General features: G+C 38.5%; 1 protein-coding gene across 5 annotated transcripts in view; it reads right to left on the minus strand.

Annotated features, from left to right (window-relative positions):
• The window catches only part of HEATR5A (HEAT repeat containing 5A), a 191,993-nt gene that overhangs the window by 28,204 nt on the left and 136,195 nt on the right, over positions 1-27,594 (minus strand). For all 5 annotated transcript variants that reach the window (XM_072622526.1, XM_072622524.1, XM_072622523.1 and 2 more), the window contains 6 exons: positions 24,404-24,641; positions 20,572-20,817; positions 18,874-19,001; positions 15,536-15,683; positions 13,107-13,379; positions 4,658-4,882 (listed from right to left, as the gene is read on the minus strand). In XM_072622526.1, coding sequence (XP_072478627.1) covers positions 4,658-4,882; positions 13,107-13,379; positions 15,536-15,683; positions 18,874-19,001; positions 20,572-20,817; positions 24,404-24,641 — 1,258 coding nt within the window. The remainder of the gene's footprint in view (positions 1-4,657; positions 4,883-13,106; positions 13,380-15,535; positions 15,684-18,873; positions 19,002-20,571; positions 20,818-24,403; positions 24,642-27,594) is intronic.

Below are 27,594 nucleotides of genomic sequence, written 5' to 3' on the forward strand. Positions count from 1 at the left end.
TTTCCAGCCCAGTTTAACATAAGGAGACAAAGAAGTGTGTAGACACTGGGGCTGGAGGTCTGACCAGGTGCAGGGACAGGCTGAGAGCAGTCCGTGAGATCCCAGATTCAGCACAAAGGTGTGCAGGGCACAGGGTAGGCACCAGCTGGCAATTCTGTCCCTCATTACCCAGTTGTGGGATGCAGATCCAGAAAAGACTGAGAAATGACCCTGTGCTTTGGAGTAGGATTCTGGGGCAAGGAATAGTCCCCACGTTCCATTTTGTGGCCTGAACCCGTGCAGGACAGAACATGGTCTCAGGTCTAGCTTCTAGTCTAAAGTCTGAAGAGGAATAGTAAGGGCAGGAATCTCAGATCAAAGGGAAGCTTGCATTTCTGTCCCTCTGAACCAGCAGAGCTTTCCAGCTGGCTACCAGGGTTGGAGTCTGGCAGTGGTCTACTGAAACTCCAAGTGGGGTGAGTGGAGAATGCTGTTGGTCAAGCCCAAATCCAAATCAGTAGCTTCTGAAGAACCCGGATTAGAAGGGCAACAATCAGACTTTGCCCTGGATCAGACTGGATCAGGGTGCACTAGAGATCATTGGGAATAATACAATACTCAGTGATTGGACCAATCCAGACATCAGATCTCAAGTCAGGAAGTAGGCTGGAAGGACAAGCAAACAGAAAAACAGTCCCACCACCCAGAAAAAAAGACTGACTCCAAGACATCTAGAAGCACCTTGGACACATATTCTACTAGCACTCCTAGAAGAGATGCAGCGAGAGTTTTTAAAAAAAATCAGGGCTAGAGGGAAAAAAACTGAAAAAGAGAGTTATGACAAAAAAAAATGGAAAAGGAATTAACAGCTTGGCACAAGAAGTATGCAAGCAATAAATTTCCTGAAAATTAGGACGGACCAAAGAGAAGTTAGTGCTTTTATTAACAACGAGAAATAAAACAATGTCAAAAGACCAAAAAAACCAGAAAAGAATACAAATCATCTCATAGCAAAAACAACGGATCGGGAAGACAGATCAAGGAGAGATAAAAGAATAATTGGACTAACTAGTATGGCGGAAACTAGCTAGAGACCACTATCGTACACTGTATACCAAGATAACTACAAAATGGATACATGAATTAGATGTAAGGAGTGATACCACAAGTAAATTAGGAGAGCGAGGAGTAGATGACCTTACATAAATCAGGGTGTACAAATATAATCTCTACAAGCAAGGTGCAAAGGGTTGGGGGGGACGGCTGATACGTGAACCGGATTCTCATCCAAACTAGTCAAGGGAGGGAAGAAGACACAAACACATACGGACACACACAACCGAGGACAGAAATATATTTCACTCAATAGGGAAACAGGGGGAAGGGAAGAAGGAAGAACAGATTAAGGGAGGGATTAGTCCTAAGCAAAAGAAAGTCTAAATAAAGATATAAAAAATACTTCCAGCTCCTGGTGTGTTGGCAAAGAATCGGAAGCTGATGGAAGCCCATCAGTTGTGGATGGCTGAGCAAATGATGTCATATAAAGAGGATGAAATGATGCAGATGGCTTCAGGGAAGCCTGGGAAGACCTGTGTGGGCTGATACTGAGGGGAGTGAACAGGACCAGGGGAATGATTCATACAACGACAACAATACGGTAAAGACGTACAGCTTGGAGGGAATTAGGAACTTTGATCAGCATGATAACCAGCCGAGATGCCAAAGGACTAACGATGAAGAATCTGACACATCTCCCGCTTGAAGTGAAGGACTAGATAGTGCAGAAGAAGTCGTGTCATGTTTGGGCACGGACAAATGCAGGAATTTGCTTGACTTTATTATATTCATATTTATAGCCAGGATTTTGTTTTTTTTCCTCAATAAGGGGATGGGGATGGTAGGGAGAGAAGGTAAACTTTTGTTGACTGACCTGGCCAAACCACACCTGGAGTTCTGTATCCCATTCTATATGCCCCATATAGATAGGGAAACTGACATGTCCAAAGAAAGGAAAGCAGGATTTAGAGGGTACTTGGAGAATTCTGACAAGAACATACTTTAGGGAGACCATAACAGGCTGCATGCAATATTCAAAGGACTGTCATATTGGGACAGTAATCTCATTCTGCTTGTCCCCAGAGGGTAGGACTAGGACTGGTTCATGAAGATAAGAGGGAATCAGATTTTGGTTCAATATATGGTAAAAAACACTCAAACAAATAAAAAAAAAAACACAACAAAAACCCAAACCAAAACAATTTTAAAAATCTTTCACATGAATTAGAGTTGTCTTTGAAACAGAAGACAGGAGATTGAGAGAGAGAGGCAGAGAGAAAGAGGGAGAATTACCTATATCTAGAATGGCTTGCTTCTGGGACTAGTAGTGAATTCTCATCCCTGGAAGTTTTCAAAGAAGAGTCCAAATAATCATATATTAGGGACAATGTAGAGGAGTTATACTTTGGGTACAGGTTGAAGTGAAGAATTTTTAAAATACCTCATAAGCCTTAATTCTATGACTATATCGTAGTCAACTAGTCTGTATGTTTTTTTACTCCTAAGGAGATAAAGCTCTATGAGACTCTTCTTTATCCTTCTACCCTTCTTCTAACACTCTTGTGCCCCTTCCCTAATCCTATCTCCTTCTGAGATGGGTGCGAAATCCCTTTAAAGCACTAGCGCCATCACTGGGTCAGCAGCAGCAATGGCAACAACAGTGGACCTTTTGATAGTACATGAATTAGTATAGTAAGACATTTTAAAAGTTCTGCAGCATATGCTGTGACATCTGATTTTCTTAAAGACAAATGAACATGCCCATTCTAAAAGGTTTTTGGCCTACATTTGAGGTCTTGACAAAGTATTGACCATCATAACAAATAAATTACAAAAATGGAAACGCTATTTTTTGAGACTATAAATATTGTTTAAGTAGGGCCATAAAAGCAACTTATTTGTTATCTGTAGTTGCTAGACATTGGAAAAAAATAGTATTTCTATTATCTATACTTTGATATGATAAAAATGTCTAATGAAAATGCAATTAAGCTTAAGAGGAAAAGACATAAAAATGATCTGAAATATATATATACACATACACATATATATATGTATCAATTTGGCTATGCCCCCTGCCACAGGATTTCTGGGTATTTGAATAAAGTACAGATATAATGCACAAAAGAGCAACATGCCTCATATAAAAATGAGACTTAGATGTAACTAATTTTGCTACCAAAGGCTATTATCAGGGACAGAAAGACACATGACTGAGTAAATACCATATTAGGAGCAATCCTTTGTTGGGTGAATTCATAGATGAGAGAGATTGATTCTAGTCAAAGAAGCTGCCTATTTTATTGTTTTTGTAGAACCTGATGTCAAAGTAGGAGTAAAACCCACTTTGTGGTTTTTGCTTCCATCAATCTATGAAAATCAAAAACTTACTGTCAGTCTTCCCCTTAAGTGGTTCTAGTTTTTTTCCTACCTACCTAATGACTTTCAATAAAAATGATAAAAAAAAAACCCTTTAAGATTTTCTGGGACAGGGACCTTCTCTGACCTACATTTTATAAAACCTGGCATTCAGCTTAGTGTCATTTAGCCTGAGTTCAGCTAATGAATAGTTTTTTAATGTTGCTGCTGAAGGTACGACTCAAGTGCTTTTATGCCTACTCATACATTCTTTTCCCATTTGAAATCTTCATTAAAAATGATCTGAATGTGAGTATTATCCATAATGAGTTTATAAATATGGTTGTGTAGCCACTGTATAATCAGGGAGTTACCCTCTTTTAAACTGTATTAACCTTTAATATTCTTGAATGTTTAGAAAAAATTACTTCTTCAAAGCATTGCTTTAAGTACTTTAACTGTTCACAGGAAAACAAAGTACCATATATACCTAGAGTAGACTAATATAGTCTTCATGGCATCAAATAATACTAGGAACAAGGAAAGAAAAGTAAACAGCTTAGTGGAACAGCCTAGAGCAGCAAACTTCAAAATCAAGGCAGTGAAGTCAGTGAGTTATACTCATCAGAAACTTTCATTTATAAAGTAAAGCAAAAGTTATCTTTTGGTTCCAAAGCTGTATCTAATGCCATTCCATTAACTGCAGAGTGCAGAGTGGGATACTGAGGTAGATGGAGGACAATCCGACTCCAATGAGACAGAGCCAGCTTCAAGACAATGCTGTATTAGATGAGAATGGGATGGGGCGGCCTTTGAATTTTATAATGTGGTGCAGGGGAGGCGAGGACAATTTTCTAATACACTTAAGAGCTTTGAAAAATGCTTAAACAGCTGCAAATAAAAACCACCAAAGAAAAAAAGTAAACTGAACCCTGATGGGTGGTGATTAATCAGTCATGCTGCATAGTGCTTCTATTTTTATTAAACATACTGTCTCAGCTGCTCCTTAAGATGACTGCATGACATTTAATTCCTATAAAGGTTAAGGATTAAACACCTGAACATAAATTATGTCCTTAGCTCTCTACCTACCTATGCCTACCCTATGGAACACATATCCAATGAATATAGAGTTCTATCAAAAGAAAGCTTTTGGAGTTTGCTGTAACTTTATTAAAATTTAAGAGCCACAGTGAATTATGCAATAGGTCATCCTAAAAGGAAAACTGGACAAGTTTTTGTTTACTGACAAAGCGTTAGTTACCTGGATCCCAGCAGTCTAGGATTGTTGTTAAAGCACTTCGAAGAAGGTCAGTCCAAGCATTATGACTCTTCTCTGCTCGTGCCAAAGGAGAAGACAATATTCCTTTCAAGGCTTGTAGAGCAGCTGCAACCGTAGAAGAGAGCTGGCCTCCAGGTAACCTCACAGCAGTTTCTCGGAGGACCCCAATTATAAGGTATAGAATAGTAGGTAGAACTGAAATGCTTCCTGTAAGAAAAAAATGTATTTTCCTACTTTAAACTTCACATGTTAATAATATGCCTACAAAGCCAGATCAACACAGTCCCTTTCAGCTCTAAATCTATGATCTAATTATCAGGATATGCCAATATTTATTGCAAGTTAAAATACAATTTGTTGCTCTTAGGATATTCTTGCCAAAGGGTTTCAATTGTTAATATCAGTGATATGAACTTTTAAAGGTATCTTTAAATAATGTTTCTAGTACAGAATTTAATTTTTCTGATTATACTTGGTGCTTTATAAATGTATCTAGTCTTTGGTTGAAACAGAATCTCAAAGTTGTGAACTATTTAAGAAAAAAATTAAATCACCTCTTTGGATAAATCAGAATTGATAGTATCAAATGCCATTATTTATCTGCATTTGATGTGTCAGTTGAAAATTTGGCATAATGGAAAGATCACTGATTTTAGAGAACCTGGGATAAAAGCCTGTGCCTGTTACTTACTACCTGTATGACCGTGGATAATCATTTAATTACTGTGGGCCTGTTTGCTCATCTGTTAAAACATTAGGATAAATTCAGTCCTGATACATGGTAGGGATAGGGGATTAATAAATGCTTGCTGCCTTGTTGACTTTCAGCTCTAAAAATGATTCTATAAATCAATAAAGCTCTATAAAAATAAAAGTTATCAAATACATGCCACTTCGTAATTCACTTCAAATCAACATGTACTTTTTTTTTTCTAGACTGTTCTTGTAAGACTTGGTGTGAATGTGCTTGGCCACAGGTACTTAAGATCTAGTTTTAAAGACAGGTCTTACAACTGTAATGGATATTTATTTACTTGAGTCTAAAGACAGAAGCAGGCCTGTGATCGAAATCTCAACCCTAAGGAAGAGGGAAAGGGCAGGTGGTTTCTTCTATGAGGTAGTATATCAGAGAAAGGAAATGTGGCTTAATTTTCAGAGAGAGACTGTAGCAATAATTTGTGAGGAAGTGGGACTGCAGTTGCAGGTGCTCCCTGCCACAGTCTTTGTGCTTCAGTAGTTTTAGCTGATGCCAGAAACTTCATGACCTGTCAGCTAAAGTAATAATCAGCCAATAAGCATTTATTAACCACCCACCATGTGCTAGGCACTGTGCTAAGCACTGAAGATACAAAAAGCGGTAAAAGAAAGGCTCTGTCCTTAAGTAGCTAATGGGAAAGAGGACATGCAAATAAACGTATACAAAGTTCTATACAAGATAAAAGCCTTCTGTAAACGGGATTTCAGTTGAGATTTGGAAGCCAGAGAGGTCAGCTGTCATAGTGGAGGTGGAAGAGCATTCCAGGCATGGGGGACAGCCAGAAAGAATGCCCAGAACCAAGAGATGGAGTTTCTTGGTTGTGGAACAGCCAAGAGGCCAATGTCGCTGAATCTAAGAGTATGTATTGGGGAGAAAGGTGTAAAAAGACTAGAAAGGTAGGAGAGGGCTGTGTTCTAAAGGGCTTTGCATACCAAACAGAGCATTCTTTTTTGATCCTGGAGGTTAACAGGGAACCCCTGGAGTTTATTTAGTAGAGGGATGACCCAACTGGCTCTATGCTTTAGGAAAATCATCTTAGTATCAGAATGGAGGATAAACTGAAGCAGAGAGAGACTTGAGGCAGGCAGACCTGCTAGCAGACAATTGTAATAGTCCAGGCCTACAGTGATGAGGGTCTACTCCAGAGGGATGGCAGTGTCAGAGGAGAGAAGAGACCGTATCAGAGAGAGGTTGTGAAGGTGAAACTGAAAGGCCTTGGCAACAGCTTGGATATGGGGTATGTGAGGAATCCTGGATGACTCCTGGACTGTGAACCTGAGGGACTGGGAGGATAGTGTTGCCCTTATCAATAATAAGGAAGCTAGGAGGCAAAGAAGGTTGAGAAGGAAAGATAACTGGTTCTATTTTAGACATGTTGAGTTTAAGATGTGTACCGGATATTCAGTTAGAGAGTTCTGTTGGAGAGGTGAGACTGGAGTCAGCAGAGAGGGTGAGGCAGGAAAAGTAGATTTGAGAATCTTCAGCATCAAGATGTAAAGTAAGCTGGTAGCATCACTAAATGAAGTAGTATAAAGGTAGGAGAGAGGAGAGCCCAGGACAGAGCCCTGAGGTACACCTATGGTTAGAGGGTGTGATATGGAGGAGGATCCAACAAAGGAGACAGAGGAGTAGTCAGATAGGTAGGAGGAAAACCGGAAGAGAGTGGTGTCCTGAAAACCTAGAGAGGAGAAATATCAAGGAGGGAAGTGATTAGTAGCATCAAAGGCTGCAGAAAAGTCATGAGAAAGAGAACTGTGAAGGAGTCCCCTGAATAGACCTTTTTAAGTTGCCATATTTTCTAGAGACACTGGCCCCAGGGCGTGCAGGAAGCCCTGGATGTGTGATGTAATTTATTGTTGCACCCCAGACTGACATCCTTGTGTGCTCCTGAAAGGCCAGCCAGGTGGCGGCCAGAATATTCCAGGCTGGGCTAACGCTTGTGCAGCTCAGGTCCTCTGCACATGGGCATGTTCTCCCGTCGTCATAGTCTAGGGGTTCCTAAAGGAAGAAAATGTGACCTTTGCCACAAGTTGTCTCACCTTCCCCCCCCACGCCATGCCCTCTCCTGTTGTCTCCTCCTCCTTTTGCTGTACTGTCATAAGTATACAGACTTCTGTAAGGACTGAGCCCCAAGGACCAGGAGGGCCGGGTTTTTGGTCCTCTTTCCAAAGTCCTGGCCAAGGTGATGCAGTCGAAGACGTTACATTAAAAGCAGGTGCCCTGGTTCTCCTGGGTGGCTGACTGACCAAAATTAATAAAGATGATAAAATACACAGACCTATGTGTATGGATTGGAAACACAAAAGCTTAGGGTTATTTTTGTTGTTTCTGTCTCCTTGTGGGAATTAATATGTCCAAAGATGGCTTTGGTCTCCTTAAGGGGACTGCTGCTGGCCAGATTTCATAGCTATGTGGCCCTGAAACCTGCAGATTGGTGAAGATGTGCATTTTAACTCGATTTGTAGATAGAAAGCTTAGATTAACAAGGAATTTGCAGCGCTGCTAAGGAGTTAATTTATTTGTTTCTTCTTACTGTGCTTATATACGTCTCTGTGTCTTCTTAACTCCTTCACATTTTTAGAAAGTTTTTTTTTTTTCTTCACATTTCTGAACTGTGGTCTAGTTCCTTCCTTCATAACCTCCCCACTCCTGGGAATGACTGGTTTATTGTTTTACAGCTAGAGAAGGTCATTTCACTGACTATAGAGAGACAGGTTTGGGGGCTATATCAATGAAAGTTTCAAGGCTTGCACTTCAGAACTGGACTGGCACTTAACCCCTTCATGACTCTTGAAAAAGGGGAAAGTCTTTCATGAACACAAACCAAAAGGTAATTGAATTTGGTTGGAATATCTAGTTTGGTATTTAAGGAATTGTAATGAAAACAGAATCTGAAGATCTTCCTTGCCCCTTAATAGACCCATGTGACCTGCTTTGAGTTTTGGCTCAGCCCACAGACTGAGTCACATGGAGCCAGCGGTGGGAGGAGATTGCCAAAAGGATGGAACAGGAAGAGAGAATGAACTGGAAATCAAGGGGATGTCCATCAATTGGGGAATGGCTGAATAAATTGTGGTATATGAATGTAATGGAATACTATTGCGCCATAAGAAATAATGAACAGGAAGACTTCAGAGAGGACTGGAAGGACTTACATGAGCTGATGCTGAGTGAAAGGAGCAGAACCAGGGAACTTTATGCACAGCAACGACCACAGTGTGCAAGGAATTTTTCTGGTAGACAGTACTTCATTGCAATGCAAGGACTTAAAAATTCCCAGTGGTCTTTTTAAGGCAAAATGCCTTCCACATCCAGGGAAAGAGCTACGGAATTTGATTGCAGAATGAAGCATTTCATTTTCTTTTGTATTACAAGTGATGTGTGTCTCTCCTAATTTGATGTTTAAGATACGGCAGAATTTATTATAGTACTTGACATTAAGGCAAACAGAAAAAGCACAGATCTGAAATTTGTTAACTGGGATAACTGGGTAAACAAGTTACTTCATGTCTACTTACCTCAGTTTACTTCACATGACTGTGAAGTGCTTAACACAATGCCTGGCACAGGGCAAACACTACAAATATGAACTGGCATTATTAGTTCCTTAATTAGATATAATTGCTTCATACTTGATAATTTTATATGGGATGTTAGATGTGATCACCATATAATGCCAATGGTGATGGGATGCCTGATGTTCTGTGTAAGGTAGTTTGAAAAGGCATTCAGCTGGACTGGAATGTTAACTAAGTTATTTGAGGTTATTGTCATAATACTGAAACCTAAAATTTGCAGTTGATTATTGTATGTGGAAAGGAGGGGATGAGGTGAAAGCCTTATCTGGACTGATTCTGCTTATTTAAAGCCATCCACCTCGGGACATGAGGGTGTGCAGGAGCGTTAGTCTACTCTAGCTTGCACAGGTGAAGGGGGAGAGATGTCAAAGAGCACAGCCCATAGCAGCTCTAAGGGTAGATGGGGCAGGCAGGAAGTGCATTAGGCTCAGTCCTTTCTCCAGGACCTCTGTCAATTCCCCTTATTTTGTAAATTTTCCAGGTTCTTGGAAACAGTCGGTGTGGGCAAGATCATCAGAACTGGGAAATGAATTAGTTTGGATGATGGAGTTTGTAAACAAGGAACTTGGCTTGCTGAGGACCTGCAAGTTTACGTATAATATAGAAATTATTTCTAATGACTGATCTTTAAATTTAGAAAAAATTTAAACTTGAGAAAAAAAAAAAACAAGTGAAGAATGTTAAGTGAAATCTCTCCTGTATGGTTTGAGATCTGATAAACTTTTATTGCTCACTACAACTCCATGAGAGGAAAAATAAGAGCCCAAAAGTGAGACAGTGAATTGATAAGGGAATATGTATAGCAGGATTGCCTAGCAGAAGTAAGGGCCCAGTTGAGGCTGTGTAAGATAAATTTGTAGTGGACTCAGTCAAAATGGTTGCATGATTTTCTCCATCTTTGTCCAGCAGCATATGAGTAAAAATGAAGATGGGAGATAGTAGGAGTGATTCAAGTTTGGGGCTTGGCTGGGTGTAAATGACAATAAAAAGGGGATAGGGATTATAAGAGAGGGTAGTGTAGAGTTGAACTGGTTCACCAATAGATCAAGATGGGATAAGAAGAGAGGGTGGTTAGTACAGGAGAGGTGGCCTGAAAGAGAACTGAGGGGGCAAGAGATTAAAGGGCACAGTGCAGACAAAAAGGGGTTTTAAGTAAAAGCAGAGGGAGAAGTAAAAAGCCAACAGATTATGGTCAGATAAAGAGATTTTAGATTTCTTGAACAGAGAGGTAATATATCTGCTGGTGATAGAAAAAACAAGTTATCTTTGTGTGTGGCTGAGACAGGGTGGAGGAGTGACTCATGGGAAGTGAGTGGGTTGAGGAACTGAGTGGTTAGGGTGTTCGGGGAAGAGTCAATATATATGCTGAAGTTCCCAAGTATGAGGAGAGGAGATGGGGAGGTAAGAAAAATTTTGAGCCATGTCGTGTTTGTCCTTTGTGGCCAAAGAAGACCACGCCATCAGAGAAAAGATGACATGACTTACACTTGACTTTGTTTTGAGTGAGGGTCATCTCCAGTCATCCTGATGAATATCTGGTCACTGGATTCAGATGGCTTTGGAGGAGAAGTGAAGCTGGTGACCTGCACAGCCCTCCCTCACTCAAAACAAAGTCAAGTGCAAGTCATATCATCATGTCTCTGATGGCATGGTCTTCTTCAGCAATGAAGGATGAACACAGCCCTGTGAGTGGATGCAGCCGCCTTGAGCCATGCACCAAATTCATGAAGGAAGGAAGGATAAATGGAGAGAGGGTAAGACAGCTGAGATACTCTAAGCGACTGCAGCTGTTATGAGTACTTCCATTCACTGCAAAGACAGGCTGAGGTGTTGGAAAAAGGGCTACAAGAAGAGAAAAACTGTGACTGTCCTGTTAGCCAAGAGCAGCCAAGATGCCATTCCTCCTCTGCCTCTCCGTCTAAGAAGGAGGGATCCTGACTCAGTCAAACAATTTCATAGTATTGTTAAGACGTGTGTGAAGCAAACAGAGAATTAGTGATTATGACAGCTTAATTGTGTGATTATAGATAATAAGTATAATAGGAGTTAAATAAAGCAAAGATTAATATGGGTTTCCTAAAGGACACTCGAGTTAAGCAGGGCCTTTAATTATGGGGAGAGCCTGGCTTTCAAATCAATTTACCCACAAATTGAGTGTCTACTAAGACAATGAGCTGGGTACTATGAGTATAGAACTGAAAAAATCTTTATGTTCAAGGAGATTAAAACTGAGAAGAGGAGATAAGATAGGGACACAGATGGATATAACACAAATTAGAATACAGAAGAGGTGCACACAAGTGGTTCAAAATGCTATGAGACTTCCATAAGGGAGAGACTATTTCCAACTGGGAGACCAGAAAAAATGCTTCATTGATGAAGTGGCACCTGGGTTGGGTCTGAAGAATTTTAAGAGGTATGTCTATGTATGTGTGTGTGTTAGGATTATCTTCATTTACTCTGTATAGCGCTTCTGCATACATACAGTGATTTGCATTTGTCCTACCCATTAGAATGTACAATGTACTCCTCGAGAGCAAAGCCTGTTTTTGTTTTTGGCCATTTTTGTATCTGAAATGTCCTTAGCAAAATTCCTGGCCCATAAAAAGGGCTTAATAAGTTCTTGCTGACTGACAGCAAATACACTGTTAAAGTATTTCTTTGTAGAAGTATATGCAATCCTATCAAATTTTATATGGGAAAAAAGACACATATCAAGAGGTTCCTTTGGAGAAAAGAAAACAAAGCTGCAAAAGGTGACCTTGCATGTCCAAAACAGGAATGACCAAAACTATATGGTATTGAGCAGAAAATAAAAAATTAGATCAATGAAACAGAATAGGGCATCCAGAAGAAGAACGAAATATATACAAAATCTTGGTGTCTGATACACCTATAAAAAACAAAGGTATCTGGAAAAATGATATGCTAGAAAATAAATTTACAACTCACATCATGTTATAGTATAAATGTGAACACAATTATTGACTTAAATCTTTAAAAAAGACTATAAAATTGAACATATCTCATTTACAGAAGAAGCAATTTTATCAAATAAATATAATAATTGATACATTAAAAGGTAGAGAGATTTGACTGCACAAAATTCTATGTAATAGAACTCAATAAAATATAAGACTGATAACTTAAAATGTCATATTGTATTATATCAATGTCGATTCCACAATGTTTCCTACAGTAGACCGTCTATTGTCATTAGGAGGCATAGCAGAAAAAGTGTTAAGAGTCAGGAAGCCCTGTGTTTGAATAATGCTTTAGATATTAGTCACGTGACCTTGGGCAAGGCATTTAGCCTCTGCCTTCCTCAGTTTCTTCATCTATAAATTAGAGTAATAATAGTAATACCTACCTCCCAAGATTGTTGTGAAGATCAAATGTGATAATAAACATGTGAAAAGACTTTCAAAGCCATTGTTGTTAGCATAATCATGGGTTCTTTTCATACTATTTTATCGGACTTTGAATTTTATATGCTCACAAAGGTAATCTGTGTCACAACAGGCCAGCAGTTAGCAAGAATAATTTAATTTAGATTTGTTTCTAAAATGAAGGTGAATAATAAGGAAAATTTTAAGTTTATAATCATCTTCTCTATATTACAGAGTTAAAGTAATTTTTAATGTTTCAATGTTATAACTACTGATAATATGGTATTCAGGCGGATTTTCTTTTTTAAAGCATGATTTGGATCTAAAGTGAAATGGTTGCAATGTCAAAGTGTTACCTCCATTCCAGGCTGGGACAGTAGATTACATAGAAGAGAAGACTATAAAACAGTAAATACCCAACTGTGCCGTTTTATGTGCCAATGACTGCCATTCATTGATTAAAAAAAGATTTTCAATTATCGGAAAGTCCATCAATCTTCTGCTCTTTATAAAAAGCAACTATCTCTTGTTTTCAACATTTTACTACAGTAATTATTAGAATGCCATATTGTTAAAGGATCAGAAACAATAGCTGGGACTTTGCCTTTCAAGCTGGTTTAACAAAGATCACCATCGAGACTCGATTATCTCTTAATATTCTTTCCCACCTCCCAACACATGTAAGACAATCATGTATCACATCCTACCTTCAGGAGAACATACTCCAGGAAGTTCAGAGAGGATAATTAATGCTGCTGAAACCAGCTTATTTCCATCCTCTGACAGAATCTGTGCTTTTGCAGCTTTTACTACTGGACTTCCTGTCAGTTTAGGATTTAACTCCGGAAGCTGGCGGACCAGAATGCACACACACAGCTCCAAGGTTGCAAACACCAGAGATCTTCCAGGTACCAGTCCTCCTGTGTCTTTTCCTTCCCCAAATTCTGGCAGGGTTTCCTTTTCAGCAGCTCCATCATCAACTACAAGGCATAAGGATTAAGGTTTGAAAAATATTCCAGCTTTTGGTTTGCTAAAGTAAATACAGTCTGGGTATTTTTGTGCCAAATCTGAAACAAAGTGGAACTAACATGGAACTAACACTTTATTCTTAGTGAGCTTGAATGCTTTAAAATATTTTCTAATTAAATGATTGACCAGGTAGAAGAGTAGGAGGATAAGAAAGCAAAGTTATTGTAGCAGACTGCTCTAAAAACAGCTTCAATCCCAATTAAAGACTGATAGCTAAGTAAAGACTGCAGACTTGGAATAGGATGGGAATGCCTCACAAAAATCTACAAAATCATATTTTCAAAGCCAATTTCACCCATAACCTTCATGAGTCATTCTGGAGGTACGTGATTATATCACCAAAAAAGTACTTTGCAGACCTGAAGATAAATGACTTAGCTTATCAGCACGCCAAAACTTATTCTGGCCTAAGGATTTTCACCAGTACTTTCCAACAGTGCAAGTGAGTATCAGTAGCCAAAACAGGACTGGATTAAATAGAGAATGTTTTCAGTATTTATAAAAATTTTAGCTGATCTATGAACTATTTTCAGATCCCACAAGCATAGGCCAAAATTAAACATCTTCTGTAAAGATGCATTAGAGGTTACCGGGACCTTGTCTACACTGGCAAAGGCAACAAGCATTTGGTAAGGGTTTTATAGATGTCATCTCATTTGATCCTCACAACAACCTTGGGAGGTAGGTACTGTTGTTATCCTCATTCTACAGTTGAGGAAACTAAAGCAGACACAAGTTCAGTGACCTGTCCAGAGTCCTAGAGCTAGTAAGTGTCTAAAGGCGAATTTGAACTCAGGTCTTTCTGACTCCAGGCCCAGCACTCCATCCACTGTGCCAGGTAGCTTCTTTGTTTTCCTTGTTAGAATGAGAGATCTTTGACAACAGGGACTGTGTTACTTTTAGCTAGGTGGTGTTCAAACATGGCTTTAAATACTTAACAGATGAGTTTCTATTTTATCCTAAGGGCAAAAGGGAGGTGTTAAAATTTCTTGAACAGAGGGATGATATGGTCAGAATTGTGAATTTATCAATTAAGCACCTGTGTGGAGGCCTGCTTAGAGAGAATAGAAGCAGGGAGAACAAGCAGGAGGTTGTTGTAAGAGTCCAGTCAAGGGCTAATGAGATTAATAGCTTAACAAATAAAGAGAAGGAAAGATGCAAGGGTGTTTTGGAGGTAGACCTGATGAAAACTGGTAAATGAGAGCAAGTGTGGAGTGAGGGAGAAGGAAGAGTCAAAGATAACTCTGTAGACCTAGAAGACTAGAAATGTGGTTGTTTACTTGATAGAAACAAGATACTTAGGAAGGGTGATGGGGTTTGAGTGGAAAGAAAATGAATTCAATTCTAGACGTACTGAGTTGGAGAGGCCTATGGGACATCCAGTTGGAAATAGTCATTGATAAGGAATGTTACTGGAGATAGAACAGAAAAGGGGAGACAGTCCCAGCTCTCAAGAAGCTCACACTCTAATCTGGGGTGACAGGACATAAGGAAGTTCAGCTGCTGGGCAGATGACAAGGCCTATAAGTCTTAAGGGTAGAGAGTCCAGGCTGATGGAAAGGCAGAAGGGTCCAAAGATTGCCTCAGTAGGTATGAAGACTACAGTGCCTGGGGTCTGACAGTCGGAGGGAGGGCAAGGGGTAAGGCCTGGTGATCCTCCTCACAGGAAGGAACAGAACTGGTGACTCCCATCCCATTCAAGTGGTGTGAGTAGACGAGTGGCTTGGATGGGGTGCAGTCAAGCTGGAGCTAGGGAAGGACTAGGAGGAAAGAGATTACAGGGCTAGATACGTATACTTGGGAGTCATCTGCATAATGATGACAAGGTAACCCATCGGAGCTGATGAGATCCAATGAGAATGCAGGATGCTTGAAATGAATTTCCTCTTAATTTAACGTTGTCAAATCCCTAGCTTTCCCCTAAATTCAGCTTTAGTGCTCCCTCCTATAGGAAATCCATCCTGATGCCTTCAGTTGTTAGTGCTTGCCCCTTCCCCCCACAATTTACTCTGTATTCATCCTGTACTGACTTATCTCTATACATTTTCCCCTAAGAGGATATAATGCCCTTTTCTCTGTGATCAGTTTTTGGCCTTCTGATACTCACCTTCTGCACTTCTCCTCTTTTCCTTTACGTGTTCCTGGGCTGCGTAGATAATCTGTCTTACAACTTCAAGTGAAGCCAGCTGAATGGAAGGTGACTCTCTAGTCAGTATCACTCGATGGAGAACATTCAGCAACTCAACGCCTAAGTCCTGTGGCAGAGAGTATATTGGAATTCTTATTAGCAAACATGCTATTGATTTGTGTATTTGAAAAAATACTAAAATTAAATAGTAGAGTCAAATTTAGAAAATGTAGCACACAACAAGGCAAAAACAGGAATCTGTACAGTCAGCTGATTAACCCAATGAAAACCACCAGAGTCAGAAAGTTGTTGAATGAGAGATGAAAATACTTGGTTCTTTTTTTCAAAACAAAACAGGCCCATTTCCTAATAAAAGACTGATGAGCTCAATATGTTAAGAATCTCTTGAAAAATCCCCTATAAAACTAAGTCAGTGTTAATTATGTTATCACTAATGCAAAATAAAATCACACTTACTGATTCTAACACTGGAATTAATATAAACACATTTAAGCAGCTAGCACAGGAGCAAATGTGAGGATGGCTAGTTCCTGAATTGTGGTTGTACGTACAGCAACGTTTGCTTCACACCAAAAATCTAATTCTAGACTTTTCTTTAAAAATGTTAGAAGCTCTGCCAAGACGAAGCTCCTGTAAGATGTGCAATATCAACAACCCCCTCCGGGTACCCGAGTTCCCTTCATTTAGTTTCTCAAAAGGAACCATATACAGTTCTGGGAAAACTCAAAGGAAAGCAATAAAAAGAAAAAAAATTTACATGTCATTACAAAATAATATTTCCCTTGAAACTTTTCTATGTTCATTAAGTCTTTTTCCAAGCGTGTGCATATAAACATATACACACAACTCCAAGTCTGTAAACACTAGAGCCTGTGCAAGCGCTCCTCCCTCCTGTGTCCTTTTCATCCCTTTATTATGGCCAAGTTTCCTTCTCAGCAGCCCCCTCATTAACTATAATGGAAAGACACACCATAGTAGTTAGGAAAGTGGTAGTTAGGTTTATCTGATTTCAGCACATTTGCAAATGCTTATAAGCACCATGCACCAATTTTCTAGCTAAAATGCCCATGTATCAACTTAGAAATTTAAATGATTTTAAAAAATCATATTAAATGATCATTTCTTGCTTTTCTCTTCTCTATTCTTTCTTATTCATTTACTATCACAAAACCAGAGGTTATCAATACAACAGAGCAAAGAGCAGGCAGAAGCATGGGACCATTAGATATACTTTGCCAGGCCTCAATTTTGGGAAAAGAGTAAAATTCAGGTATGGTTAATCTAATTTTTTTTTTGGTTGCCAAATTAGGCCACGATTTTTAAGTATAAAAAATAAGGATCAATAAGAAATAGACATGTAACTTTGAAAAAAAAGGATTTAATTTCTAAATAAATAAATGTACATTTTACACTTAATATATGATGATCTTATTACTATGACAGTCAAAAATGCTATTAGCATAAGAACTCATACTGTAAAAAAAGAGGAAAATCACTGAATAGCATTTAAAACTTTTGAAGAAAATTAATTATCAATCATTGCTATTAACATCAAATGTATTAATATTTTCTGGTAATGGTAAAGAATGAAGGATAAGTAAGTGATCAACATTGGAACTCAGTGTTAAAAATTACAAGTATGGGACGAGGTAAAAGGTCTTCTAATGATAAAATGGGGTGGTAAGCTAGTGAAATTTTATTTAACTTAATATTATCAGTTCCAATAACAGAACAAGTTAGGTTGAATTTATCTTTTCACCATAATAAGAAAACTGAAAATAATCAGATATTTTTAGTTGTTAAGTCCATTCTTGATAATTTGTGAAATGAGCAACTGAAGTAATATGAAGCATGGATCTGAACTATAAAGATAATGTTGAAACTTCTTTGTTATAAGGTCATCTTCTTCACCAAAGTATCAGTGGGAACTAGGAAACTGATAAGCTATTTGGCTAAAAGGCACAATAGGGGAGCAGATGTCCTGGTTACCTACTTAGATAAGGAGCCAGTAAATAGCTTGGATCAACGATCATTTTTTAACCATAACATTCGTTTTCCACTTTTTAATCTCTCTCCAATGACCTTTTCCTAAAGCACCAAAATCCAATAACATGGCTCTGGTTTTTTAAAAGCCATTCAACAAAAGCACAAGACTTACTAGTTATATCTAACTGAAAAATTTCATGATGGGGCCTAGAAACATATTTTGCCTGAGAAGCAGCATAGCTAAGTTGTTAAGGTTCATCATTAAAATAGTGGCTCCTAGCTTTTTTTTTTTTTTTTTTTTTTTAAATTTTTTTTTTAATTAATTTTTTTATTTTTTTAATGTTTAACAATCACTGCCATACAATTAAGATTTTATCCCTCCCCACCCACCCCCCACTACCTCCCTCCCTCCCCACGACTGCATACAATTCTGTATAGATTCTACATATACTTTCCTATTGAGTATATTTTCACTATAGTCATGCTATGTAGTCAGACTAAGATAAATGAAAGAATCCGTATAACAAATCAGAACATGATACACAAACAGATACACATACACAAACATGATCTGCTACATTATGTGAGTGACTTCCATATTTCTCTCTCTGAGTGTGGAAGGCATTTTGCCTTGAGGTCCACCATTGGGATTTTTTTTTTTTTTCAGAAGTTCTTGTGTTATTACAAAAATCTAAGTCTACCAGAAAAAACTCTCACACACTGTGGTTGTTGCTGTGCATAAAGTTCTCCTGGTTCTGCTCCTTTCACTCAGCATCAGGTCATATAAGTCCTTCCAGGCCTCTCTGAAGTCTTCTTGTTCATCATTTCTTATGGCACAATAGTACTCCATTACATTCATATACCATAATTTATTCAGCCATTCCCCAATTGATGGACATCCCCTTGACTTCCAGTTTTTGGCAACTACATAGAGTGCTGCTATAAATAGGCTCCTAGCTTTTTTAAGCCATGGAAACTTGGGAAGACCATGCACCACGATGTAAAGGGATCTATGTTGGTGGAAGGACTGCCTGCACTGCTTGAAATTACAGATTCTTGTAAAATAAGCAGACCTCCAGAAAAAAGTACCTGATATAAGAGAGGGACTGTGGCTTTTTAGGCCTAAGGAAATAAGCACAAAAACAATGTCATTTTTCAAAGGTCTTTGCCATAAGATGGCAGGAGCTTAGTAAATGCCTTGACAACACAAAATGATATTAATGCTCTACATGGAAAATCAGCGTTATAGTTAGGAGTTTAACCTCAATTTCTTAATTCCTGAATTCAATGAGAGCAAATGAAGAGATTACCTGATCACTGCCAATTCTCGATCTGGGCCAAGGAACATCCAGTAAGGCCTGCAGCGCATGCAAACAAGCAGTGATGCTTTCCATGGTCGCATCTGAACGCAGGGAACAGAGAAATCCCACACTGATTCCTGGAGACAAAAAGACTCCCTGAGAACCGTTTTGTAAAGTTATGAAAACACATGATTAGAAGTATAGGATCTATAACATGAAATCAGACGGTCTATCACATAATCATCTAACTGAATCACAGCTAAAACAGAAATCTAGAGAGGTTAAATGACTTGGTTTTGAGAGATGGATCAATTAATTAAACTAATGAAAACATACCATAAACCTGTTTATTAATACTCAAAAGTTGTTTTTCTGAAGGAAAAGCTTAGGAGGAGCTTAAGGAAGATCTGTTTGCTGGGAGACCAGAAACTAGAATTACACCAGAGCAGTACATTGATACTTATATTTTCCCCCTAAATTTCTAAGTTCTTTTCCTAAGTTCATGTTAAAGCCTGCATTTCATAAAAGCTCTCACAATCATGAAAGTAAAAGTTAAAGAAAGATTTCTACCAAATTCAGCATTATATACAACCTAATTTTCTTTGCCCCCAGTGCATTGTTAGCCTATGTTGCTCTGTTGCTAAAAACCAAAAACAAATCCCAAAAGTTTTAGTTGCAGTTTCCAACTTAGATTTTTAAAAATAGTTCCTCTTTATACCACCAAAAGAATAAAACCTCTCCTTCAAACTCCCCAAGATAAATAGATATAATAGTCTTTTCCAAAATTTCATGTACACATAATGAGAAATTCTAACAATATTACCTTCTAAAATATGACTTCAAAGGAGTAGGGAGATTACAGTGCTGCATGTGCACACAGTAAGTAAAAAAAATCTTTCCTGTACTAAAGACAGTTAACACAATATAAAAAGTATGTGAAGTCAGCTCTTTAGTATTGGGTCTTTCTAATCTAAGACCAAATTGTTTATTTTACATAGAAGAACTGAACAATTTAAAAGCAGCTTCAGGAATAGTACAGGTACTTAAAGATGGAAGATTACCATGCACTGCTCCTGTAAAACCTAATTTTCTTGCCTGGGCCAAGAAAGACTAAAATTAGTGATTCAGTGAATTGAAGACCTCATGAAATACAATCACATCTCTTTGCATTTCTTAGTCATTCATCTCACTGAAAGCTATGACAATGACAGATGAAAATTTGAGAATTATCAGTTACTATTTTGTTTCAAGATGGATGACTAAATCAAAACTAGAATTCAAAGCACACCTTGATTTTCAACAGAAATGACCAAGAGTCAGCTTCCTTAAAAGCTATACTGGAATAAATACATTAAAAATGCCTAGGAGTTGAGTTAAAAGAGACAGATTACTTCATCTGGTCAATGGTTTTCTCACATTATGCTTGAGCTACTTAAAGGCAGCTGCTTATTCTGTTGCTATTTTATAAGACCACACTTAATAGACCAGTCTTAATAGGTTTATAAAAAAAACCTGTATCCCAATATTGAGCTAAAAAACTAAGTATATGTACTCTTGGGAATTCATAACTTTTACTGTTACCACAGGGAATAATTTAAGTCAATGAAATGCAATTAACTACACTCTTTGCTATCAGTTTGACTGTTACTGAGAGCAGATTGGAGATGAAGTGTAAATTGCCAATAGCCTACATATACTGTCACTGACCCAAGATGAGGTGAAATCTGTCTGTGTAAACATCTTCAGGGGATTTCACTGCTGACCCAGAAGAACCCTGACACATCGTAGTTGGCGTTACAGGTCTTGAGAGGTTAGCTGATCCTTCATCTGGGTCAGCTACGATGAAGCCCGTGCTAGTGAGCCACAGTGCTGTAGCATGAAGGATAAGAGCCCAGGAATTCTGATAGTGTGCCTTTGCATTTTCACTAGTCTCTGCAGTGTAGAAAGCTCCACCTACAAAAAGGAAAACAAATACAATTTTAATAAAAGTGATTATTTTTAGTTTCAGACACATCTTCACTCATAATTAACAACAGATGAAGTTTCAGTATGCTAAAAGCTTTTTAGTTAATAAGAAATACACATCAAGCATTACCCAGGACTGCTTAATCTTTTTTTTCTAAATTACAACTACCAATGCATTAAAATGTGTGTACGTACGCCGGCACATTCTACAGGAATAGAATTCTAGGGAAAGTTGTCAAATGACTATGACGTAAAATGGGTCTAAGGTTACCAATAAACTGATTTTTACAGGATCAAAGAACCTGAGCTAGAAGGGAGGAGAGAAGTCATGTAGCCAAACCCCCTCATTTTACAGCAGAAGAAACTGAGACCCAGATAGGTGAAATGACTTGCTCAGCATCACAGAGGTAATAAGTGTTTGAAGAGGCATTAGAGCCCAGATCCTTTAGCTCTGTACTGTGTCATCTCCCATATAGCTTTTTATCCCCCCAACTTCATTGTCTTGTGATCACAGGTGGGAAGGTTTTTCTGTAAAACCACCCAGGCAAGGTAGTTTTGCCACCACCTTTGCACAATAAGATCATTAATATATCATAACAATCATGAACACCCACCTACCAGTCAACTCTTAATTGCTTAATCCAAAGGTTTTTTCTCAGTCCTAATTTTACTTCATTCTTTGTAGCTTCTGATACTGTCAAAAAGCTTTGAGACACAGAGAGGGGGAGGGGAGAAGTTGGAGCTTGCAGCAAATGGCTTCTAAGTATGAACTGAAGTCTTTAGCTGTGACAAAGTAAGGAGATGATGTGGCATGGAAGGCTTCAACAAAAAAGGAGCCTTGATAGAGCCACTGTGGTGAGTCCAATGAAGAACCAATTAAGGAGAAGGAAAAGGGCTCCTTTGCTGCATGAAGGGCCCAGAGGAGGTCAGAAAGCATAAATTTATAGTGGGCAAGTGAAGCAAATTCCCACATCCCTATTTGTTATGAGGATTTAAAAACACTTAAAAAATACATTTAAAAAGTACTTTTCTTTAGGTATTAAAGGGAGATGAGAGACAAAATATATGTTTTTTAATTAAAAAATTAATTAAAAATCTGTAGGTGACAATCAGTAAGGGTGCAGAACTTTCCTCAGTTCTGTTCAGCAGCATGTGAGTAGAAGCAGAGGCGGATGGCAAGAACAATCCGGAGTTTTATTCTGGCAAGGCATAAGTGGCATTAAAACAAGGGAATAAGGTATTCAGGAATAGATGCTGAAGTAGCTGAGATTAGGAGCAGAGCAAAATAAAGCTAGAGACAGGGCAATGGCCTGGAAGAGTAATGAACATGTCTGACGACATCTTTTCAGTTCCTTTCACTCAATCATTTCATTCTTATTCAGTAAATATGGGTGTTTTTCTCTGTTGTTGCATCCATTTCTTTTCTCTTTGTGCTTTCTTCCTTAAAGATCTCATTATCTCCCATGGGTTCTAATATTATCTCTATATAGTTTATTCTGTGTGTGTGTGTCCCTTACCTCTCTCCTGGAAACCATTTCTACATTACTAATAGCTTCTTTGGCATCTCCACCTAATAGTGCTTAATAAATACTTGTTGGCTGACTTATAATATGTATCTCAAACTCAACACGATTAAAAGGAAACTAAGATTTTACACTTAAACCCAACTGTCCATCAAATTTCCCTATTTCTGCTGATTAGGGTTTTATCCTTCCAGGTACCCAACTGAGAACTCTTAGAGTCAATTTCCGCTCTACCCCAACACCACCAATCCAATCACGTGTCAAATCTTGTAGATTCTACCTCCACAAAATCTTTTACTTTTATCTCTCTCTTTCTCCATTCCTAAAAACCTCGACTCTAGTTCTGGTCCTTATTAGCTTCCATATGGACTATTACAACAGAATCCTAAGAGGTCCGTGGGACTGGGAAAGGCTTCTTATAGAAGACAGAACTTCAGCTGAGACTTGAAGGAAGACAAGAAGAGGAGATAAGAAGGGAGAGAGAGTTGCAGGCACTAGGAGTATCCTCTAAAAATGCCCTGAATAGGGAGAAAAAATTTGGGGTTTGAGAAATAGCAAGGAGGCCAGTGTCAGCGAACTGCAGGCTATGAAGGGTTTTGAAGAAGATTTTATATTTGATCCTGGAGGTAATGTGTGTCATCCTTCATTGCCAAAGAAGACCATGCCATCAGAGAAATGATGACATGACTTGTACTTGACTTTGTGTTGAGTGAAGGAGGGCTGTGCAGGTCACCAGCCTGCCTTCTCCTCCAGAGCCATCTGAATCCAGGGACCAGATATTCATCAGGATGACTGGAGATGATCCAAGATGAGGCAATTGGGGTTAATTGTGCCCAAGGTCACACAGCTAGTGAGTGTCAAGTGTCGGAGGTGAGATTTGAACTCAGGTCCTCCTGACTCCTGCATTGGTGCTCTATCCACTGCACCACCTAGCTGCCCCATGGAGGTAATAGAGTTTAATAGAAGAGAGATAATGACATGGTCAGACTTCCACTTTAGAAAGATCAGTTTTACAGGTGAGTGGAAGATAGAGGTGAGTAGGGAAAGAGATCTGAGGCAAGGAGACCAACCTTTAGTCTACACCATTAGCCTACACTAATGGTCTATATGCATGAGGTGATGACTACCTCCACCAAGGTAATGGCAGTCAGACAGTGGCAGATGTCAGCATATACAAGAAATGTTATGAAGGTAAAAACAATAGCACTTGGTGACAGATTAGATATGGAGGTTGACAGATAATAAGGAGTTGAGGATAACACTTAGAATGGTGGGTTGTTGCCCTTCATTCTTGGAGAGAACCAAAATGACTTCACTATGTTGGGGTCAAGGTACAGTGTGTCTGACTGTGACTGATTAGATCAACATGAGCTCAGAAGGCTCTACCACACACAGGTTGGGCACAAAGAGTCCTTATGAAAAGGAGTTGAAGGTAACACCTAGGTTATAAGCCTGGGTGATTGCGACAGTGGTGGTGCTCTCCCCTGTAAAAGGCAAGATAAAAAGAGAGGATAAGCTAGGGATACTGAGTTCTATTTTGGATATATTGAGTTTAAGATATCTACTGGACATCCAGTTGGAGATGTCCAGTAGGCAGCTGGAGATATAAGTAGGAAGATTAGCCAAGGAGTAAGCATGGATAAGCAGATTTGACAATCAGCACAGGTAATGGCAATCAAGTAATCCATTGGAACTGATGAGATCACCCTGCAAAATGGTAGAGAAGGAGAAGAGAAAAGGACCCAGGACAGAGTCTTGTGTGGGATCCACCATTAGTGGTCATGACTTGGATAAAGATACAGCAGCCAAAGAAGCAGCATGGATAAGAGAAGAATCAGGATAGAACAGTGTCAAGGAAACTTAGAGAAAAGAGCGTATGAAGGAAAAGGTGACAGACTGTCAAAGGCTGCATAGAGGTTAAGGAGGATCCAGCAATTAAGAGGTCAAAATAAGTGTGCATTAAATTGAATTACCAGGTAAAGAAAAAATTTTAAAAATACTGTGTTTCCTGAAAAGTAGGGACCAGTAACTGAAAGATTTTGCTATCTTACCTTCAAGAGGGAGTTGGGAAGCAAATTCCGAAGGCAAAGTTAGAAGAGCAAAATCCTGAAGTGCAGCAAGCCAGAGTTTGCTCAGTGTTCCAAGATCTGTTTGAACTAAGTCAAGAAGTCCATCTATGGAAGATGACACATCTCTAGCATTTTCCTCCAGAAAGCTGGCAGTCTTTGTGGTGGTTTGCTTCTGTTTCTCAGTTTGTTTTTTCTGTCTTTCTACAGCAATTATATAAACCTGTGATGAAGTTAATCTGTCATTAGGAAAGTCCTGAAGAGATCTTGAAAATTACCCCAGTATACTCTGAGATATATCTTTTAGAGAACATTTTGTAATCAAGGCTGTGAGCTCCATAAGGGCAAGGGCTGTTTTCACTTTTTCCTTCTATCTCCAGTTCTTTAGTACAGTGCTTGGTATGTGGAGTAAGCACTTAAAAAGTGCCTGGTCATCTTCTACCTTCATGCCCAAACTTAGATCACTGAGATGTACTTGCCTACAAAGTAGAAGTCAGTAAGGTGCAGTGGGAAGAGCCCTGGATTTTGAGTCAAAGGATGTGAGTGAGGCCTAAATTTCCTCAAATATAAAATAAGAGGTGGAACTAGATGATCTCTAAGGTTCCATTCCAGTTCTAGAACTATTAGCTTGTGGAAGCAGTTTCCACTTACTCTAAAATCACATGCCAGATATTTGAGAGGACTTTAAAAACAGAGAAACTAAACACCTGATTTCCTATTCCTTAAGGAATTTTGAGAAAGAAGTGATCCTGGAGACTTTTTCCCCCAAATTAAGGACCCAAATACAATTTTAATGTTTGAGTTCTTAATAATACAGTGTGTAGATACATTTAGCATAGACTAAGCCAAAAATCTTAGCTTTTGTATTAGTTTTAAGACAACAAAAAAGAAAATTACAGGGCTTTATCAGGGAAATTAAGAAGATAAAATATTCCTATCCCACTGAACACAGAACCTGTTGAATAAAATGCTTTTCTTCCTGGTTTCCTTCTACAGGTTACCTTTGTTTTTTTTACCTTAAGGTAATGCATTGCTACTGTTACTTGGAATGGAATGCATACAGATCTAGTACGTCAGCTGTTTGACAACAAAATGCCAGCATGCTGGACACTTCAGATTAGTAAGATAAAGTAAAATCACCAAGTCTATTTATTATCAGCTGAAACTTGACACTAAATCACTGGACAAAGGTGACACAAACCATATTCAGCATTACCTAGGAATAATTTCTAGGATTAGATTATTAAAATAAAATCTACCACAAAGTCCTATTCTGATGTCTCTGTGTGATGGGAAGGTAGCCCTGGATGCTAGAAGGCTATGAGCTATGCCACGGGAGCATAAGCTCCTAGTAATTTCACCTAAGTTAGAAAGGCTTTAGAGCATGGCTTAACCAGAAAAAGTATCTACTTTTTCTCTTTCAACACTACAAACTAAATTTTGTAAACATATATTGAACATCCACAGAGTATATGTATTTAAACTCATTCATACTGGTAGAAGAGTAACTGTTAAATTAGCTATTTTAAAAGGCAAAATACATAATTATATACATATACACAAATGAATCTCTTAATGTTCAGCTCAGATTTTTATAATGATACCTATTAGACAGTGACAAAGTACAAACATTTTTCCTTCAACTTAAATACTTTTGGGTCAAGATCATCCAGCTGGTTACTTTCTGAGACAGGTGTTCTTAATCTGGGATCTGCTCAATATTAAAAAAAATTTGATTGCTATATTTCAATATAATTGAAATTCCTTTGTAATCTTATGTATTTTACTTTATGTGTTTAAAAACACTCTGAGAAGGGAAGTATAGGCTTTACCAGATTGCCAAAGACAATAACATAACATAACATGACATAACATCACACTGGGAGATCAAGAGAGGAATCAGCCATAGTTTGTACAAAATACAAAAGTAAAGGCATGAAAAATTAATCACATTCTCAATTCTGAAATCTTCCTCTACTTGTGTCAACACTTAGAACCATTTGGAAGGACTGCTTAAAAAATTTCCTCTTTGAAAAAGAATGGTTTAGAGTTCATTTTCAGGGCAACAACTGTTTCGGACTTGAGCTCTGGTATATGTATTGGCCAACTGGTTCTCTAAGGATGTGTGCAGCACATCAACACCTCACACTTGTAGTTCTGCTGCCTGCTCTTCCCAGCTTGGCTATGGAAAGGCCACAACTGTTTACCTATGCCTTCTTGATGATGAGTCTTGGAAAATGAAAAAGAAAAGGGTGAAGGGGGAGGAGAAGAGAAGGATAGATGAAGGAAACTCAAGGCCTGGAGATCTGACTTCCATTAACCCCTTGTTTGTTGCAAACATAAACAATTCAGTGTGCCACTATATGTCAAGGTAAAGAATACTGTTCTAGGAGCAAAAACAGTTTGAGAACTACTGTTCTCAAACTATATAGAGGAAAAAACTCCAAAACTCAAACTATATGGAGGAAAAATATGATCAAGGATGAATTTTCTACAATCCCAGACACTATATTAGACCGAGAACTTTTTATTCTGGATTCTGTAAAGGAAAAATATTTACCTCTAATGAATAAAACCTGTCAGTTTTTCTAATAGTATCTAAGTCATGTGAATAATCTTGTAAATATGTCTGTGGTAATCTCAACTGTCAATACCAGACTTCACATTATAACCATACAGAGACTGTAAGTAGCTGTGTACTCATCCATGAATGCACCGAACCAGGGAAAATTACACATAGCCTTAGACTTTTGTTCATGATTAACCATGTTATGGAGATGGCATAGGCCAGAGAGAAATACCATGGGATCTCTACAAATCAGGTTACAGTAGGCTTCATTTACCCTGTCTATGAATATAGCTGTTTCAGTTACCTATTTAAGTTTCACTCATTACTGCAAGAATCCCTATTTATGTTGTGCAATTCTGTCCATCATATTCTCTTATATTTTCCTATCTATACCCCTCTTTACAAAGAAAAGAGTGGTGAAGGAGAGAAATACGATTAAAAAGCCAGTAATCTATAATTCAGGTGGTTTTTTTTCCATTCTACTGTTCCTCTTCCCTTCATCTTACCCAGACTTTGATCACAGATTCTAATGCTTTCTCTTCTTTTAATCTCCCCCTTTATGGTCTGCAGCAGTAGATGGATTTTATTGCTTGGGACCATTCCAGTA

This window comes from Notamacropus eugenii, chromosome 7, assembly GCF_028372415.1.
Source record: "Notamacropus eugenii isolate mMacEug1 chromosome 7, mMacEug1.pri_v2, whole genome shotgun sequence".
Lineage (NCBI taxonomy): Eukaryota > Metazoa > Chordata > Mammalia > Diprotodontia > Macropodidae > Notamacropus > Notamacropus eugenii.